The 20,000-nt window shown below is 38.1% G+C and overlaps 1 protein-coding gene across 1 annotated transcript in view; it reads right to left on the bottom strand.

Annotated features, from left to right (window-relative positions):
* The window catches only part of LOC137650203 (glutamate receptor-like), a 39,801-nt gene that overhangs the window by 17,949 nt on the left and 1,852 nt on the right, over positions 1 to 20,000 (bottom strand). The window contains exons 2-4 of the mRNA XM_068383391.1: positions 19,769 to 19,895; positions 18,905 to 19,031; positions 2,900 to 3,159 (exon numbers count right to left, since the gene is read on the bottom strand). Of these exons, the coding sequence (XP_068239492.1) occupies positions 2,900 to 3,159; positions 18,905 to 19,031; positions 19,769 to 19,895 (514 nt within the window). The remainder of the gene's footprint in view (positions 1 to 2,899; positions 3,160 to 18,904; positions 19,032 to 19,768; positions 19,896 to 20,000) is intronic.

Below are 20,000 nucleotides of genomic sequence, written 5' to 3'. Positions count from 1 at the left end.
TAGTCATGATCGCTAAGCCCTATGGGTGATAACACATTAACAAAGGTATCATTAATATGAAATGCAAGAATATATTGGCCATCATCCTCAGTCACTGAGGGCTACAGAAAAGGAGGAAGGGGGGGGGGGGGGAATTGTGCATCATACGATACAGCTTACGCTTCTTGCTAAAAAGCACGAGGATGGGGACCGATCCCTCTTGGTCATTTCTTATGACAAGCATATTTCTCCCACTGGGAAGACGGACACTCCCTACAAAATTCACAAGAGGATACTACCACTAGAGTGTTGTGGGGTCTTTTGACTGGCCAGAGAGTACTACATTGGATCCTTCTCTCTAGCTGCGGTTCATTTTTCCTCTGCCTACAAACACACCGAATACTCTAGCCTATTCTTTACACATTCTCCTCTGTCCTCATACATGTGACAACACTGAGATTACCAGACAATTCTTCTTCACCCAAGGGGTTACTGCACTGTAATTGTTCAGTGGCCACTTTCCTCTTGGTAAGGGTAGAAGAGACTCTTTAGCGCAGGTAAGCAGCTCTTCTAGGAGAAGGACACTCCAAAATCAAACCATTGTTCTCTAGTCTTGGGTAGTGCCATAGCCTCTGTTGCAATTTAATATAATTTACTAAATTACAACGCAATAGACTAATAATATACTGTACTGTATCGCATATATACAAAATAAACTCCTTGGTCTGCCAACCACACACTTTACCTTAACTGAGAGGAACTCACCATTTTTGCCTAACATATGGCTCTTCTGCTCTTGTATGCTTTACAAACAATGCGATATTTTAAGGGTATAGAACGGTCTAACTTAATCCACACATAGAGATTGAGAAGCATACTTATCTTATTGCTGGAGCTTTTTCAAGAAGTGTCCCCTGAAGTAGACGTGTTTCGCAGACATTACAGGTGGACCATCAATATATATACGGTATTTAAAAACACAACACTCACAATAAAGACGTTTCCGAGTTGTATACTGAGCAGCTGCTTATACTAGAATGATTTAGTTTTACTGAACGATTGCTGAAAGTCACCTATTGTATAAAGACTCTACTGTCCTTCGAACTGCTTATCGTAAAACTTAATTCTTAATTGTTTATCTATTTACCCTATTTAACTATTTTAGAAAGTTTTACTATTTTGGGTAAATAAATTAATACTGTAGTATATTCTTTCATTTTTTAATTTATGTATGTTGCTAAGGCAAATTATTTACTTTTTTCATTATGGCTCCCGCAATCATGAGGAGAGTTTGTTCACGGAATATTTTAACTGGAACGAGCAATAATTTGATCACTGGTCCGAGTCTAATGCCAATAGGGAGTTATTCATTACTAACCCCGTGGTTATAATAACATAAATCCTGACATCTGTACCACGGTCTTCCCCTGTCCTGGGTTAGAGTTCTCTTGCTTGAGGGTACACTATGCTATCTTATTTCTCTTTCTCTTGTTTTAGAAAAGTTTTTATAGTTTTTATAGATGTTTATTTTAAGGTTGAGAACGGGTGTAAGAAATGAGTTAGCAGCTAGAGTGGATATGAATGTTTTGAGGTGGTTTGGCCATGTTGAAAGAATGGAAAATGGCTGTCTGCTAAAGGAGGTGATGAATGCAAGAGTTGATGGGAGAAGTAGAAGAGGAAGGCCAAGGTTTGGGTGGATGGATGGAGTGAAGGAAGCTCTGGGTGATAGGAGGATAGATGTGAGAGAGGCATGAGAGCGTGCTAGAAATAGGAATGAATGGTGAGCGATTAACACAGTTCCGGTAGGCCCTGCTGCTTCCTCCGGTGCCTTGGATGACTACGGAAGTAACAGCAGTAAGGGATTCAGCATTATGAAGCTTCATCTGTGGTGGATAATGTGGGAGGGTGGGCTGTGCCACCCTAGTAGTACCAACCGAACTCGGTTGAGTCCCTTGTCAGGCTGGGAGGAACATAGAGGAGACGTCGCCTTTTTTGTTCATTTGTTTGATGTCGGCTACCCCCCAAAATTAGGGGAAGTGCCTTGGTATATGTATGTATGTATGTATTTTAATGTTGTTGTTACTCTTAAGATATCTTATTTTTCCTTGTTTCCAATCATCATTGGGCCATTTTCCCTGTTAGAGTCCCAGGGCTTATAGCATCCTGCTTTTCCAACAAGGGTGTAGCTTAGCAATTATAATAATAATAATAATACAGTAATAATAATAATAATAATAATAAAAATAAACTATCATATCCCCTTGACAATGACAACCAAACTCTTTTCCTTCTCTAATGATCTTATTACGGAAGCCACTGCCATCCTCATTAAGACTGTCTTCTAAGATTTCACCGCTTACCAAAGCAGTTCGGGCAAAGGGGATGAGGATCAACATCAACCCAACTTATGGTGATTCCCTAAGACCGACTACCATGGCCAAGGCAAGTTTACATAACATTAGCAACACCACTCATAGTAAAATAAAAGTGCAAAAAGGGGCACAGCAAGGGAAACCCAGTATGGAGTAAGTCATGATCGCAAAGCGGAAAGTAGGAAGATCTGCTTTTAGATACGACCAGGGGAGAAGTGGGGCTTGTCTCGCAGCAGTTCGTTGCTCGCAACGCTGTCCAGCAGTGGAGTTGCCTAGTAACCTATTATATAGATACCAGTTAGGCCCCTTTTCTTTATTTCTGGTTGTAGTCAGTAAATTGACTCAGGAGTAAACCCATATAAATGACTCAGAAGTTTGCATTTACATCAGAACAAATAGAAATTACCATATATATCAGGGAAATCTATCAAAGCTCTTCTTTATGTACGGATATGGTAGCCATGTGTGTGTTTGCAAGAAAGAAAATTAAGCAAATGAATAAAAAAATGAGTCATTGCTAATCATAATATAAATTTCAATAACCCCACCTTGAGGGTAATGCTGTAAGAATCTGTAAAATAAGGAATGGTGAAGTCAGCAGCCTGGTAACGATCAAGAACCACAGCGAAGCCATTGATGATGAAGTCCTTCTCCTCACGAACCACCTGGCCAAGCATACCCACCCATGTACCATTGATCAATTCTCCCCAATATCCATCTGGTGGAATCTCTTGTAGACTGAAGGTGAAGTTGACACGCTCAGCGATCTCCCGTAACATGGTGATGCCTATACCATCAACTTCCTTATCTGCATCATCCATATCATGAAATGTAGAATATTTTAAGTTCTTTGATAATGATGATTTGAAAATTAACAATGACTGCATTGTTTGATACTGCAAATACCTAAAAATATTTAATGTACGACAAACATATCTTGTAGGTCCTGTAAAATACATGGTTTCCTTGAGTGATAGGACCAGGAAAACAACCCTGGATCCCTTTCATCTGTCTTTTAACAATCAATATACATATGTGCATTATTGGACTGCACTTCTAGATTACTTAGTTTGTGGTGGTTTCTATCTTTAATATTGATTTAGCTATTGTTTGTTAATCTATCCGGTACAATTCTACTATAATTAATCATTAAGATCTATAATAAATTAAGACAGTACTCAGTTCAAAAGCCATGACACGAACAAACAATATGACATTACCTCTATCAATTGCAGTTTACCTAGGTTATTGTTATACACATGAATTGTGCCAATCTTATTCCTTTAATTGTATGAAAAATTTAGATTTGCATGTTAGTTATGTTTTGATGCAAAGATACCAAGAATTATGAAAACACTTATGGAACCTCTCAGTTGGATGTGAATGGTGGAGCTATTGGTATGGCAATGCTCATATTTTATAAACACTACTTTGGGCAAAATGTTAAGGATTTACAAGTAATAGTTCACATAGCAAGTGAAATGAGCGGTTATATATAGAAATATGTTATTTTTATAATAAAATAAATTTTTGAATATACTTACCCGGTGATTATATAAGCTGCAACTCTGTTGCTCGACAGAAAACTCTACGTTAAAAATCCGCCAGCGATCGCTATACAGGTAGGGGGTGTACATCAACAGCGCCATCTGTCGGGCAGGTACTCAGTACTCAATGTAAACACAGAACTCAATTTTCTCCTCGGTCCACTGGGTCTCTATTGGGGAGGAAGGGAGGGTCCTTTAATATATAATCACCAGGTAAGTATATTCAAAAATTTATTTTATTATAAAAATAACATTTTTCAATATTAAACTTAGCCGGTGATTATATAAGCTGATTCACACCCAGGGGGGTGGGTAGAGACCAGCAATAATTGTTTATATTATTATGAGCTAAGGATTTTTTATTTCATTTTAGCAGTTATTCAAAATAACAAACATAAAATAAATAAGTACCTGGTAAGGAAGTCGACTTGAACAATTACTCTGCCTTTTTAAGTACGTCTTCCTTACGGAGCCTCGCGATCCTCTTAGGATGCTGAGCGACCCCTAGAGCTGAAGTATCAAGGGTTGCAACCCATACAACAGAACCTCATCAAAACCTCTAATCTAGGCGCTTCTCAAGAAATGACTTTGACCACCCGCCAAATCAAGTAGGATGCGAAAGGCTTCTTAGCCTTCTGGACAACCCAAAAACAATAATAAAACATTTCAAGAGAAAGATTAAAAAGGTTATGGAATTAGGGAATTGTAGTGGTTGAGCCCTCACCCACTACTGCACTCGTTGCTACGAATGGTCCCAGAGTGTAGCAGTTCTCGTAAAGAGACTGGACATTCTTAAGATAAAAAAACGCGAACACTGACTTGCTTTTCCAATAGGTTGCGTCGATTATACTTTGCAGAGATCTATTTTGTTTAAAGGCCACGGAAGTTGCGACAGCTCTAACTTCGTGTGTCCTTACCTTCAGCAAAGCTTGGTCTTCCTCATTCAGATGGGAATGAGCTTCTCGTATTAACAGTCTGATAAAATAGGATAAAGCATTCTTTGACATAGGCAAAGATGGTTTCTTAACTGAACACCATAAAGCTTTAGACGGGCCTCGTAAAGGTTTAGTTCGTTTTAAATAGAACTTAAGAGCTCTTACAGGGCATAAGACTATTTCTAGTTCATTTCCAACCATACGATAAGTTTGGAATATCGAACGATATTGGCCAAGGCCGAGAAGGCAGCTCGTTTTGGCTAGAAAACCAAGTTGTAGAACATGTAGCCGTTTTGGATGAGAATCCGATGTTCTTGCTGAAGGCATGAATCTCACTGACTCTTTTAGCTGTGGCTAAGCATACCAGGAAAAGAGTCTTTAAGGTGAGATCTTTCAGGGAGGCTGATTGTAGCGGTTCAAACCTGTCTGACATAAGGAATCTTAGTACCACGTCTAAATTCCAACCAGGTGTAACCAAACGACGCTCCTTCGTGGTCTCAAAAGACTTAAGGAGGTCCTGTAGATCTTTACTGTTGGAAAGATCTAAGCCTCTGTGACGGAAGACTGATGCCAACATGCTTCTGTAACCCTTGATAGAGGGAGCTGAAAGAGATCGTTCTTTCCTCAGATATAAGAGGAAGTCAGCTATTTGAGTTACAGAGGTACTGGTCGAGGATACGGATACTGACTTGCACCAGTTTCGGAAGATTTCCCACTTCGATTGGTAGACTCTAAGGGTGGATGTTCTCCTTGCTCTAGCAATCGCTCTGGCTGCCTCCTTCGAAAAGCCTCTAGCTCTCGAGAGTCTTTCGATAGTCTGAAGGCAGTCAGACGAAGAGCGTGGAGGCCTTGGTGTACCTTCTTTACGTGTGGCTGACGTAGAAGGTCCACCCTTAGGGGAAGTGTTCTGGGAACGTCTACTAGCCATCGAAGTACCTCTGTGAACCATTCTCTCGCGGGCCAGAGGGAAGCAACTAGCATCAACCTTGTCCCTTCGTGAGAGGCGAACTACTGCAGTACCTTGTTGACAATCTTGAACGGAGGGAATGCATATAGATCTAGATGTGACCAATCTAGGAGAAAGGCATCTATATGAACTGCTGCTGGGTCCGGGATTGGTGAGCAAAATATTGGGAGCCTCTTGGTCATCGAGGTTGCGAAGAGATCTATGGTTGGCTGGCCCCAGGTGGCCCAAAGTCTCTTGCATACATCCTTGTGGAGGGTCCATTCTGTTGGAATTATTTGTCCCTTCCGACTGAGACAATCTGCCATGACATTCAAGTTGCCTTGGATGAACCTCGTTACTAGTGAAATGTCTAGACCTTTTGACCAGGTGAGGAGGTCCCTTGCGATCTCGTACAACGTCAGAGAGTAGGTCCCTCCTTGCTTGGAGATGTACGCCAAAGCCGTGGTGTTGTCCGAGTTCACCTCCACCACTTTGCCTTGAAGGAGAGACCTGAAGCTTTTCCAGGCCAGACGTACTGCCAGTAGCTCCTTGCAGTTGAAATGCATTGTCCTTTGACTCGAGTTCCATATCCCCGAGCATTCCCGACCGTCTAATGTCGCACCCCAGCCTACGTCCGATGCGTCCGAGAAGAGAACGTGGTTGGGAGTCTGAACAGCCAGGGGAAGACCCTCTCTTAGGTTGATATTGTCCTTTCACCAAGTCAGACAAGACTTTATCTTTTCGGAAACCGGGATCGAGACCGCTTCTAGCGTCTTGTCCTTTTTCCAGTGAAAAGCTAGATGGTATTGAAGAGGACGGAGGTGTAGTCTTCCTAGTGACACAAATTGATCCACGGATGACAGTGTCCCTACCAGACTCATCCACAGCCTGACTGAGCAGCGTTCCTTCTTCAGCATCTTCTGGATGGATAGCAGGGCTGGGGGCTGATCGTCTTGTTGTTCAGCAACGTCCTCATCAGAGGGTTCCTCATCCGAAACTGATGAGGAAACGGCAACGGAGTGGGCAACGTCTGGCTCGCTGAATCCGGTCGCACTGGTGGATGCGTGACGGAGCCGGACGCAATATCATGGAACTGCTGCACAGTCTGTGAACTGTCAACAACCATGAGTGCGCGAGGAAGCACAGCGTCAACCCGAGACTGTCTAGACCGTCTGGGTTGTGCAGTCAACACCCTACCGGGTTGCTGAGGTTGATGCACTGCGTTAAAACAAGTCACCTCTGCTGGTTGTTGAACGTCCTGAACGTCAAAAACCACCTCCGAGCGTCGCTTAATGTCAACGTGCGGCTGGCAACCCACACTGGGTCGCATCGGTGGAGTAACCACCTCAACTGGCAGACGCGAGTAGGTTACCTCAGCGTCAACAGGGCGCACAACCGACTGGTTGGAAGGTTGTTGGCCAGAAGGTTCTTCTCCGCATTTAAGTCCTCTATCAAGGACGCAAGCTTGGACTGCATGTCTTGCAGCAAAGCCCATTTAGGGTCTACGGGAGCAGGTGTGGCAACAGACGGGGTTAGCGACTGAGACGGAACCGTTTACCATCCCTGAAAGCCTTGTTATGCGTGACATAATAGTACAGCAAAACTTCAAAGGCTCGACAACAGCTGTGAAGTTGACCTGTAAACAACTTGGAGCGTCTCCTGGCTAGGCACCAGGGAGAGTCTACCAGAATTGAGAAGTCTATCTGGGCAGAGGCATGAACTCCCAAGCCGAGAACTTCTCTAGTGTCATATCAGACTCTCGCTCTATAAACCAGTTTAAAAGAAGGGAAAGCAAAGGCTGTATCCCCGAAACTCCTCCTGGTGAAAAACCAGTCGCCTAGCCAACGTAACGCTCTCTAGGAGAGCGAGAGAGCACTCACTAGCTTAAAAACAATGGCTTCGAAGTAGCTAGGCCTAGTGTAAGCTCTGACGTTTAGGCGAACGAGGAGCAGCAGTTACAAAAAGATCCGGACGAAGATCCTTAAAAAAATCATCATGATTTAATTAAAGTCCATAGGAGGCTAAGCAGCTTTAGGCTCCTCTCCATCTGACAGAGTCCTCAAGGGAATATCAGTAGGAGGGAGAACAGCAACTTCCTCATCTACAGGAACCTTGTCCGATAAAAGCTGAGTCTCTTACTGGTGCATTAGTAGCGGACCAGAACGCAACGTCATGTAACTGCTTGACAGTCTGTGAACTGTCAACAACTGAACTGTCAACCACAACAGGTGCGTGAGGACGCACAGCGTCCAACTCCGATTGTTAGTGAACGTCTTGAACGTCAACAGGAGCATCAGCCAGTGGCCTAACGTCCAAATGCGGCTGAAAAACCACACGAGACCGCATCGAATGTGGTTCTAAACAACCTGACTGACGTGACTAAGCTACCCCAACGTCAACAGTAAGCACAAAGGAACGTTAGGTTGGCTGAAAGCCAGGATATCGATGAGATAAACGGCTAGACTCAACGGACTAATCGGCAGAATAGTCTTCCATAAGGGAGGCAAGCATACTCTGCATGTTTTGCCATACAACCCCTTAAGGATCAACGGAAATGGTTGTGGTAATAGACGAGGGTAACGTCTGTGACCGCAACACTTTGCCTACAAAAAAAGACTCTCGGAGTCTGTGTTACGCTTTTGTTAGGCGGCGAGCAGTTATCCGATAACTGCATAGGGTCAGAGCTGTCCTAATGGCTGTAACCAGGACGCTGGACCTGTCCTGAAAGGACTGACTTTCGCTTAAGGGCTCCGAAACCTTGTGACAGGTTTCTTATGCGAAAAGCCTACGGATGGCGAGGAGAAACAACGTCTCTCTCGTCTTATGGTAGGGGAGATCTTGGTAAGATACACCCGATACCATAGAGGGAAAACGTCTGTTCGTTGGTCAAGGCCTCTAGAACCCATAAGTCGTTTGACATTACTTCTCCCCTGGGCTTGGGAGCTTGTAAGAGGTCCCGGACTAGGTGAACGACAGGCACGAACAGACGAACCCTCGGACGCAACACTGTAACACTTTGCGCCTCGGACGCAACACTTTAACACTTTGCGCATCTCACTTTATCACTTCGATTTTCTGTTTTGCACTTATTTCTACCTGAAACACGCAATTCTACCCTTCATTAAAAGGTAGTAATTGCGAAATTAGTCGTATAATGCAAGCCCATACCAGCAAAAAACAGAAAACATATTTTAAGATATAAAGAAAAATCAGTGGCTGGGAGAGAGACTAAACACTAGTTCATATAACTACGTTTTCAATCTCTCACCACACATAGCCTGGGGCAAGAATAAAAACCTAAAAACGTTTTATCCTTCCTCCCCGTACAGCGACTAGGGACGTGAGTAACACGAGAACAACGTTACCCGCTTGAACGGAACGTTTTCTCTCCTCTCTCTCCCTCCGTCTCTATCTCTCTCTCTCTTTCTCTCTTGATTTCGCACCTAAGAGAAGAGCCCAATTATATTTCGTCAAAAAAACGTTATTTGACTAAAGGAAAAAACTGAAAGGTTTTTCAAATAAAAAGTTCCTTTAAATTAGAATTTAAAACATTTAAGCTAAGAAAGAATGAACAAAACGTCAGAATCGATTTACTCTTACTGCAAAGTGAAACCGTGATACACTCTCTCTCTCTATCGTAACGATAGAGCGCATGTTGAACGTCCTGAACGTCAACAACTGCGTAGCATAAAAAACTAAACGTTAGTTCATCTTTGAAAACAGTACGAAGACTATCAAAGAAATTCTTTCATAAAAAATTACATTTAAAAAGTTTTAAATCCTTTGTTCTTTAAAAGCTAAAGACGATATAAAGGGCTCAACGTTGATTAACTTCGGTTTCCAAGTTAGGACCGCCTACTCTCAGGAAAGTTCTATATAAACAAAGCATTAAAATTTATTTTTATATGTTTATAAAAAATGGAAAGTTAATCGAAGAGGCCTAATAAAGGCGGAGAGATATAAAATATATAAAGGAAAATCTATAACGTGATATAATTACTAAAAGCCTAAACATACTTCCGTCTAAGGGAAGGGTCGGCCATTTAAAAGTGAAAGAAAGTCCATACTATCTTTGTCACCATAATTAAATCTATCCAAAACGAGTTCAAGTTTTGAGATGAAGATAAAACACCTGCATAGCGAAAGCTCAAAACTAGAATAGTGTACTTCACCAATAGTTGTGAAAACAAATCCAGTTAGCACAGCGAATTAGTAGGTCTTGCCGGTAGCCCGGCAGAGAGAAAATTGAGTTCTGTGTTTACATTGAGTACTGAGTACCTGCCCGACAGATGGCGCTGTTGATGTACACCCCCTACCTGTATAGCGATCGCTGGCGGATTTTTAACGTAGAGTTTTCTGTCGAGCAACAGAGTTGCAGCTTATATAATCACCGGCTAAGTTTAATATTGAAACATTATCTTGTTATATATAGAAATATTATCTTGTTATATATAGAAATATTATCTTGTTATATATAGAAATATTATAGTAACACGAATTACAGTACTGGTATTAATCATATTCAGTCCTGATTAATCATACATCTTCAATCTTCATTACAGTATTCAATGGTATATTTTTGCAATAAATTAGTCATACATCTTCAACCTTCATTACAGTAGTTTATGGTAATTTTTGCAGTATATTAATCATACATCTTCAACCTACATTGCAGTAGTTAATGGTATATTCTTGCAGTAAATTAATCATACATCTTCAACCTTCAATGCAGTAGTTAAAGGTATATTTTTGCAGTAAATTAATCATACATCTTCAATCTTCATTACAGTAGTTAATGGTATATATTTGCAGTAAATTTCAGAAGATAAATATTTGAAGGGAAATATGCTTTTAATTTATATACAGTAATCAATCAATCTATACAGTAATAAGATTATAAACTGCAAATATGAAGACCTCTCATTATAATTTCTTATAAGCAATTATGACAGACACTGATAGGTTTTAATATGTTAGGCTTGAAGAAAAATTCGCAGACAGGCCAATATTTAAAGGACCAAATATCTCCAGTGTATCCCCCCCCCCCCTTTGACACTTACTCACATTTTGCAATATTTACTAACAGCAAACTCAAGTCCACACAATAGCCAGCGTAACTTTTGTTACGGACCCAAAGCCATCAGCTGCTGTAATTTCACATTACCAATATTAGTATTACTAGTTAAGCTATAACCCTAATTGGAAAAGCATGATCCTATTAGCCCTAGGGCTCCAACCGTGGATAATGACCCTGTGAGGAAAGGAATTGGGCAAATAAATAACCAATATAATTAGTAATGAATAAATAAATGGGGTACCTCAGGGAAGTGTACTTGGCCCAACCTTATTCTGCATCTATACTAATGGTCTATCAAAAATACTGCAAAGGCATGGTGTGAAGTTCAAACTATTTGCGGATGATACACAGTTTTACTTCTCCATAAATGATATAGACGACACTACTGAAACTCTAAACCGAATCCTTGACTGTGTTAGAGAATGGATGACAATTAAACAACTAAAATTAATTGAGAACAAAACTGAGTTCAAGGTGGTGGGAAAGAGAAAAAGCATGAGAAGCTTGTATGATATTCAAATATACATAAATAATAACTCAATGCCAATATCTAGTAAAGTTCGTGACCTAGGTGTATTTCTTGACAGCAACTTCTCTCAATGCCCAAATAAATAATATAGTAAAAACTGCTGGTCATCATCTAGGAAATATTACTTTGATAAAGTACCCAGATGAATATTCTGTACAGAAACTTTCGATAAACTGTGTAATTATCAAAATTGACTACTGTAACTCCATCTACTACAATCTACCTAAAGTACAACTTAAGAAATTACAAAATATAAAACAGAGGAGCAAGACAAGACTGATAAAAGGTGTCCCACCTAGAGTAAGGATCACTCCTATACTAACTGATCTACATTGGCTGCCGATTAAAGCGAGAATTGAGTTTAAAATAAGTATATAGTGTAAAATAACCCACCAAGCTATCAGAACCTGTCACCCAAAATTGCTACATCTTGTGCCGCCAATACATCGTCTTGATTAGAGACTAGTTACAGATGATTTCAAACTATTAGAACCTAGATACATGTCTACTGTAGGCTCTAGACCCTTTAAATATACAGCCCCGAGACTATACAATGAGCTCCCACGAGACATCCGAGTAATTGAAGATATTAAGGCTTTCAAGAGGAAACTGAACTCATACTGAGATAGTGCTTCGATAATGATGATCGAACAGTAAGCGAACAATAAGCATTGTGAAATGTTAAATGCTCCTGAATGGACATCATAAAATGACCGTGGAGGTCCAGTATAGAGTAGGGTTCCCCTGTTATACAGGAACAGATAAGCAGCTCGTCAACTAAGAAAAAGTAATTGGAGCATTTGTATATCAACGGACAGGACCTCCTGCATGTGTAGAACACCACCTAACATAACCTACATGTCGTGTCCTATTAGGGTTGAAAACAACTTATGGAACATGACCATCATACATATACACCTTTAAATTCCCTTAAGATTACAATCTATCAAACCTTGCACATTTATCACTTCTTCCTCAACTGGTTTGCGATCTTCTAGTAACTTGTTTCTGATAACGGTGACACGTTGAAGGCGGTAAATAAACTTTTCACTATTTTGTTGTGAATGCCATACCCACCTGTCATTCCACCACCTTCAGATGTAAAAAAAAAAAACTTATTTTCAATCCTATAATCTCCACACACTACAGATAAACTTATCATACCTTCCGACCTTCTTTTATCGTTAATTTTTTCCCATGTTTAGAACGAGCAAAAGAGCCTGTCCACTGTAGCCTTTTTTTATTCTTATATCATATACTCGCCGTCTTCGTCACTAACTCGGTCACTTTCATATAAAGTTAAACTGGTAGGATGGTATCTTGTTCTTCCTTGGATCATGTACTAAGCTTAATTTCGTTGCAGCCGGAACCAGACTCCAGAGTGCAGAGGTAATAATAGTACAGGGAGTGTTCAAAGACTTTTGCCGCAGTGTTGCCAGATCAGTTAGTCTAATAATCCCCAGAACTCATGATGAAAAATACCCAAAACAACCCAAATATCCCCATTTCCGCGAACATATTTTCTTCTGATTCTGTAGGCTTTACTAATACAGAAATTACTTACTATACTTCATATAAGTACAAGCAAACTATATACAGGTTTATTCCTCTTGTTTCTTCTTCATAGAAATTTGTACAGAATATCCCCATCAGACACCCAAAATCCCCAAATCTAGGGATAACTCACCATATATGGCAACACAATACAGCAAGGCAAGGCTGACGTACTAGGCATTTGGTCATCTTGGTCATCCATGTGATCAGACTCGTCAAGGCTTTCAATATATCTCCCACATTTCTATAAATTTTGCCTCCGAGTCATATTTCTTTTCTCACTAATAGGTTTTGGCATTGGTATGATATCAAGCACGGAGAAAGCAGACTGTTTACAACATAACAACCATTACAAACTCACCTATAGTTAGGAATTTAGATGACAGGTTACACGTTCTTTTATTTTATTTTCCTTTTTACCGCACTTTATATACTTTTTTTTCATTTTACCATTTTTTCGCCCTTAAATAAAACGTTTCCTATTATCCTATTTTCCTCTTCATATGGTTGCTATATTTCTTTTATATTTTCGCTCTCTTCGCTGAGGTCTTGACAGTAAAGTAATAGGCGAGGTATACATTCTTCACTTCCTCCTTTATGCCTTTTTCTATCACTGGTTCCTGGTTCGTGAATGCTTACTTGACAACATTCTAAGCTAGTACTTATTACTTAAATTGCTTTTTTCATAAACCATAGAATTTCTTAATGAAAGTCTTAAGCTTTAATTTTATCCAATTTCTACCTTAAAATTAGTTGGGATAATACTTTATTATTAGTTTTGGTAATCCATTGCTTGTTCTTTAAAACTCTTCTTTCAGATTAGATTTATTACTTGTGTATATATCGCCAACTCCCTACTGTGATTTTCTCTATGAACTCAACACTCTCACTATCATCTCACAAAATACTCAAAATGATAATGACTATGATAGAAATAATAATGATGATAATGAAAATACATAAAAATCTTATACATGTTTCTCATTCCTGAACGAAAAGAAAAATGTGATTACTAAAGGGAAATCTGTAATTGATAAACGTTTAATTAATAATTAAAAGATATAATAAACTTCTCAGGCTATTTAACTGTAATCATTGTATGTATAAAAATTAATTAGGACGAAAAAAAAATAAACAACTAGAGCGTTTAAATGCAATGACTCGCGTAAATTTAACTCATTCCTAAATAAATCAGTGAACCAACTGGGGGCTAGAGCGTTTGAACAAAATGCTCCCGTGAATTTACTCGTTCGCCAACAGCAACCCATAACGCAAGGGAACCCCTTTACCTTATGCATTTTTAGCGGGAAATATCTGGCATCTCATTGGCTGAGTCTTTCTGAACTCTGATTGGTGGTTGTATGTGACGTCATTTTTAGCGGGAAATATTTGGCATCTCATTGGCCGATTCTTTCTTAGCTCTGATTGGTGGTTGTATGTGACGTCATGACTGTATTTTTTATCAATTTAAAGGGAAAATCTATACATGTTACAGATAAGCTATGATTAAAAAAAATACAATTTTCATGGAAATAAACTGAAAATGGTTAAAACTTTTGTAATCAATAGACAACGTTTTTTGTTGAAGGGTATAAGATAAATAAATATGTCATATTTGAAGGAATACTGGATTAAGTCCTGGCTGCGATGATAAATGTGTGTGTTTGTGTGTGCGTCTGTTAAGCTGTGAATAAGCCAAGGAAACTACCAATCACAGTTGAGAGAGAGAGAGAGAGAGAGAGAGAGAGAGAGAGAGAGAGAGAGAGAGAGAGAGAGAGAGAGAGAGAGAGAGTTCCTTGGATTTATGAGTTGCTGTTTTAGGAACCTATCCGAATTTTCATAAAATCGCCTTCAAACGCTCTAGATATGTATGAGCCGGAGCTGAAGATTTTTTAGTCCTTATAAGATGTTTTTATTAACATATTCTATTAGAGGGATCGATTCTGATGGCTAAATTATTCAGAAAATTCTTCTGTGACTTATCAAAAAGTTGGATGAATTTTACAAGTTTGTCTTTGGTCTTTTGCTTGCTGATTTAAGCGAGCTTTTGATATTACATCGAGAGTAAATAGTGAAGTAACTACGTAACTTTGATTTGTATTTGGTTACATTTCAAGTATAATGTAATTTAACAAATTATTACCAAACCATAGATGTTTATTAGAAAATTAGGGGTAAAATACCAGCAGTAGGCTATAAATAATTTCCGATAGATAATGATGACTTATAAACTCCAAATTTTATGGAAAGAAACTTAAAACGATAATTTAGTAATAAGATGTATCTTAAATATCACTGTTGAATGTATGTAGTATAGAAATCTATGCACGATGTGAATTCGATTCGTTTGCCAATAGCAGCCCACAAGCAAGAGAAACTCTCGCCTCATGTGTTCTCCTCATGCGTTCTTTAGCGAGAAATATCTGCCGTCTCATTGGCTGATTCTTCCTCTGCTGTGATTGGTGGTTGTATGTGACGTCATGGAAGCTGTATAACAAAGACGGTTAAGGGGAAGACAGGGAAGTCTACCTATAAAAACGTGTCACTTAGCAGCGCCATCTATTTTCGACGCGCCCTAATAATTAGCTAAACAAAACTCTACGGGGATTTTGGTATTTCAGAAGATTCATGTTACTATAAAAGTTATCCAATAATTGGCCTAATATTATTCATCTAGCGATTTTCCATAAATCTAGGGTAGTAGGTTGGCCTGGGCACCAGCCGCCCGTTGAGATACTACCGCTAGAGAGTTATGGGGTCCTTTGACTGGCCAGACAGTACTACATAGGACCCTTCTCTCTGGTTACGGTTCTTTCCTTTTGCCTACACAGACACCGAATAGTCTGGCCTATCCTTTACAGATTCTCCTCTGTTCTCATACACCTGACAACACTGTGATTACTAGATAATTCTTCTTCACGGTAATTGTTCAGTGGCTACTTTCCTCTTGGTAAGGGTAGAAGAGACTTTTTAGCTATGGTAAGCAGCTCTTCTAGGAGAAGGACACTCCAAAATCAAACCATTGTTCTCTATTCTTGGGTAGTGCCATAGCCTCTGTACCATGGTCTTACACTGCCTTGGGTTAGAGTTCTCTTGCTTGAGGGTACACTCGGGCACACTTTTCTATCTAGTTTCTCTTCCTCTTGTTCTGCTAAAGTTTTTATAGTTTAAATAGGAAATATTTATTTTAATATTGTTACTATTCCTAAAATATTTTATTTTTCCTTATTTCCTTTCCTCACTGGGCTATTTTCCCTGTTGGGGCCCCTGGGCGTATAGCATCCTGCTTTTCCAACTAGGGTTGAAGCTTAGCATTTAATAATAATAATAATAATAATAACAATAATAATATAGCAAATCATATTGATCATTAAACTTCATATATTTTTTTCATACTCATATAGCTTGTTTATTTTACAAAATGCAAGTTAAGGTTAGGCTGTATATTTCATGTAGCCTATATATAATATTGCAAATATAACTTACAGAATATGTGAAAAACACGCATCCGAAAGAGGACCTGTGTCTAAGACTAAACTAGGAGGGGAGAAGAAAAGTGGTGGATGGTCTAATATTGTCTTAAGCTTGTTAACAGTCACATTTCTCTAATGCCATATAGAGATATGGTCAGGAAAAGATGCTCTTATTTTTTCGGCTTTTAATTGGATTTTTATTTCTGAAGGTTTAAGTTTACATTTGCATTAGCAAAATAAAGGCCTCTTGAAGTGGCCTTAGCATCTATTAGGCACTGTTTAAATGTATAACCTAGGACTTTGATAATGAACAGACTGCAAGATATAATAATATATAAATTCAATATACAACCTCAACTTTGCATCGATTAATGGGAGAAAAAATATGATAGATTATGCTTGATGGCCAATATATTTAACATATGCTCGTCGTTTTACATATGGCGATGGATTGCTACCATTAATTGTTTTGAAGACTTGAGTTTGTGTTACCAGACTGTTAGATTCTAAATTCCCTTGAAAAAGATCGAATACAACATAGTAATTAGCTCAAATGAAAACAGAAAAACCACGAGTACGTTTTTCTTTTTAAATGATAAATTATGTTTAATTCATAGAGTAACATACTATATATATATATATATATATATATATATATATATATATATATATATATATATATATATATATATATATATATATATGTATCATGCTTGATAAAAAAAAAAAAAAAAACACGTACCATAGTTTTAAAAGAACGCTGGTAAAATTTGTCCATCTGGTAACACTGACTTGCGTTAGCAAGTACCAGACGACAATTTCAGCGCCACCTGTTGTGGATGCGCCATACAAAGAGGCCAAATGCTCACAGAAATCCAAGCTACTATTCTGTCTTCCCTGTAATATCTTTGCTTATATCTTACAAATAGAGGTACAATACCTATACTTATTGTAGTTAAATTAACATTTAGAAAATATAATTTTTATAAGAACAAACTCAAAATATTACCATTTTGTTAATAAAATAAAAAATAGATCTTGTTTAAATGTGTAAGCTAAGTAAATATGTCTTTTTCGAAGGATTAATTACCTGGGTTGTGGCTACGATGTTAGTGTAAATTCGTCATCAAATGCAACAACCAATCACGACTGAGAATATACAGCCAATCAGAGGACTGGACTATCCCGCCAAGAAAGAGTTCCAGAGGCTTATGAGTTGCTGTTCGAAAAAACTGCCCGAATATATAAAATTGCCTTTAAACGTTCTAGCTATGGGGGTGACGGTTCTGAAGATTATTTGTTTTTAAAAGAACTAGTTTCTTAAAAATATATAGAGGAAGTCCCTCATAAAATGTTTTAATAACATTATCAGAGGGATACATTCTAATTACCAAGTAATGATGTTTATCAAGAAAAATGCGTTTCTGTGACGTCATAAGAGTAGGATGAACTTTAAAGCTAGTCTAAATAAATGACTGATTAAATTCTATTAGCTGCTTTGAATGAGGTTTCGAGTAAACACGTGGCTAATATCAGACATTCAAATAAATGTCATTATTTTATGAAGCTTACATAGTAAAGGAACTACATACAGTACATAACTGTAATTTGTATTTCGTTACATTTCAATGTATGATATAAATTATTCGAATGATTAATTGACTGTTTTGGTTACGATGTTAGGTTGTGTGTGTGTGTGTGTGTGTGTGTGTGTGTGTGTGTGTGTAAAACTATCGGAAACAGTGGCAACAACCAATCACAGCGGAGGAAGTTCGTTGTTGATCGAAAAACTACCCCGAATATCGATGATTTACATTCACGCGCTCTCTGTACTGAGAACGGAATTGAAGATTTTTATTTTCTTATTTTATGGGAATTGGTTATATACATAGATATTTTTTTTTTAATATATGGAGACAGTCTCTTCTGAGATCTTTTGTAACATTCTATCAGGGGAATAAATTCTGATTATCAAATCTTATTTTTACTCAGAATAATAGGCCCTACGTCTTCGGGACGTCATAAGGAGTAGGATGATATTTCTAACCGAGTAACATAACCTAACCTCATTAGCACCTACGTCACATCTTGGAAGAAACTTAAGCGCTATGTTCTGTAGCTTGCAATAGAAGGATGGTCGTAGTCTAATATTGAACAGTTTGTTTAAATGACTGTTTAATCCTGTTTGCTAATTTAAGTATGTCGTGGCTTCTGGGTAATATTCGATGTTCAAATGAATACCATTATTATATCGAGCTTAGACATTAAAGGAACTGCATGACTGTATTTCGCATTTTATTGAATTTCAAGTAAAATGTAATCATTCGAAGGAATGATGGAATATTTTGGACCCAGGGGTCATAGCAAAATGTTTTTTTTTTATTAATATTTGAAATGATAATGAATATTTTGAGATTAACGTTGACCTGCAGCTATCTTTGTAATGTACCTTACCTTAAGCGTAAAAGGCCTAGTAACGAAATGTTACAAACCATTGTTGTAGAAAAGGTAGGGGAAATCATCAATCCAGCTGGCAAGTTGAAAGTTCCGTCCATGGAAATTTGGAGAATGGTCCGCGGTGAACATACTACTTTTCATCGTATCGGAAAAATCAAATTCCTGTTTTGGAAGATACAAAATGGAAAGTAAAGCAGGACTTGGCTTGATGTAGTCTCATAAAAGCATTTAATTGGAAATTCTGAGGCATTTTATTAGGATCTAGTATTTTCTTATTTTTCTTTTATCGATGCAAATGCAGGTAAATGTTGTTTATACTGCATTGATGGAAGTACGTTAGAAAATACGAATTTGATCCCTTATTTTCAAAGTATTTTTTTTTCTTTTTATTATTTTTCAATTTAATAACATGAAAGGAATATTATTTTATACTCTTAACGAAAATAATTTACCGCATATTAGCATATACTGTGCATCTTAGGGTTAGTCCGTTTATAGTTCTTTGTAAAAGGGCGCAATCATAATGACTTCTATAATTTTTTTTTCCTAGCGTTAGAAATTTTACTCTGTTTTCCAAGACAATTGCCTCTATAGAAAGTTTAACCATGAGTAACATATCATACTAAGAAACATCACTTGTGATATTCAGAAACACTACTCCCTTATTCTGTTGCATTCAACATTCTGTAAGTTTGTTTATGTTCGATTTCTGTCACCAACTAGCTGCAAGACCTTGCAGTATATGCTTACTTTATATTATTAAGAACAAATTTTACCGTCCTGTTTCACTGAAAATCTGTATTAATAAAAGGAGAATATGTTTTTAATTATCTTTGTGAATGTACTTTAAAAAAGAAAAAAAAAAAAAAAAAACAGTAAATGAACTGCCACCTACATACCTGAGAGATGAGTTTAGATGTTTTATGCGGAGTAAATGTTGTTACTAGGTATTTTACTCTCCTGGGCATAAAATTTGGAGTCAGTAGTGTCACATGTTGGGTAATACTCATTTGTGATAAGAGTTCCCTGTTGAGATTGAGGAAATATTACGAAGGGAACAAAGAAGGAATGGTATTTCATGGTCTAATGATAGATAACGTATTTAAGAAAAAATCTATAAAAAGTTATAAA

The sequence above is a fragment of the Palaemon carinicauda genome, chromosome 11 (assembly GCF_036898095.1).
Source record: "Palaemon carinicauda isolate YSFRI2023 chromosome 11, ASM3689809v2, whole genome shotgun sequence".
Taxonomy (NCBI): Eukaryota; Metazoa; Arthropoda; class Malacostraca; order Decapoda; family Palaemonidae; genus Palaemon; species Palaemon carinicauda.
Note: the sequence above shows the minus strand (reverse complement) of the source record. Positions and strands in the feature narration are given on the sequence as shown.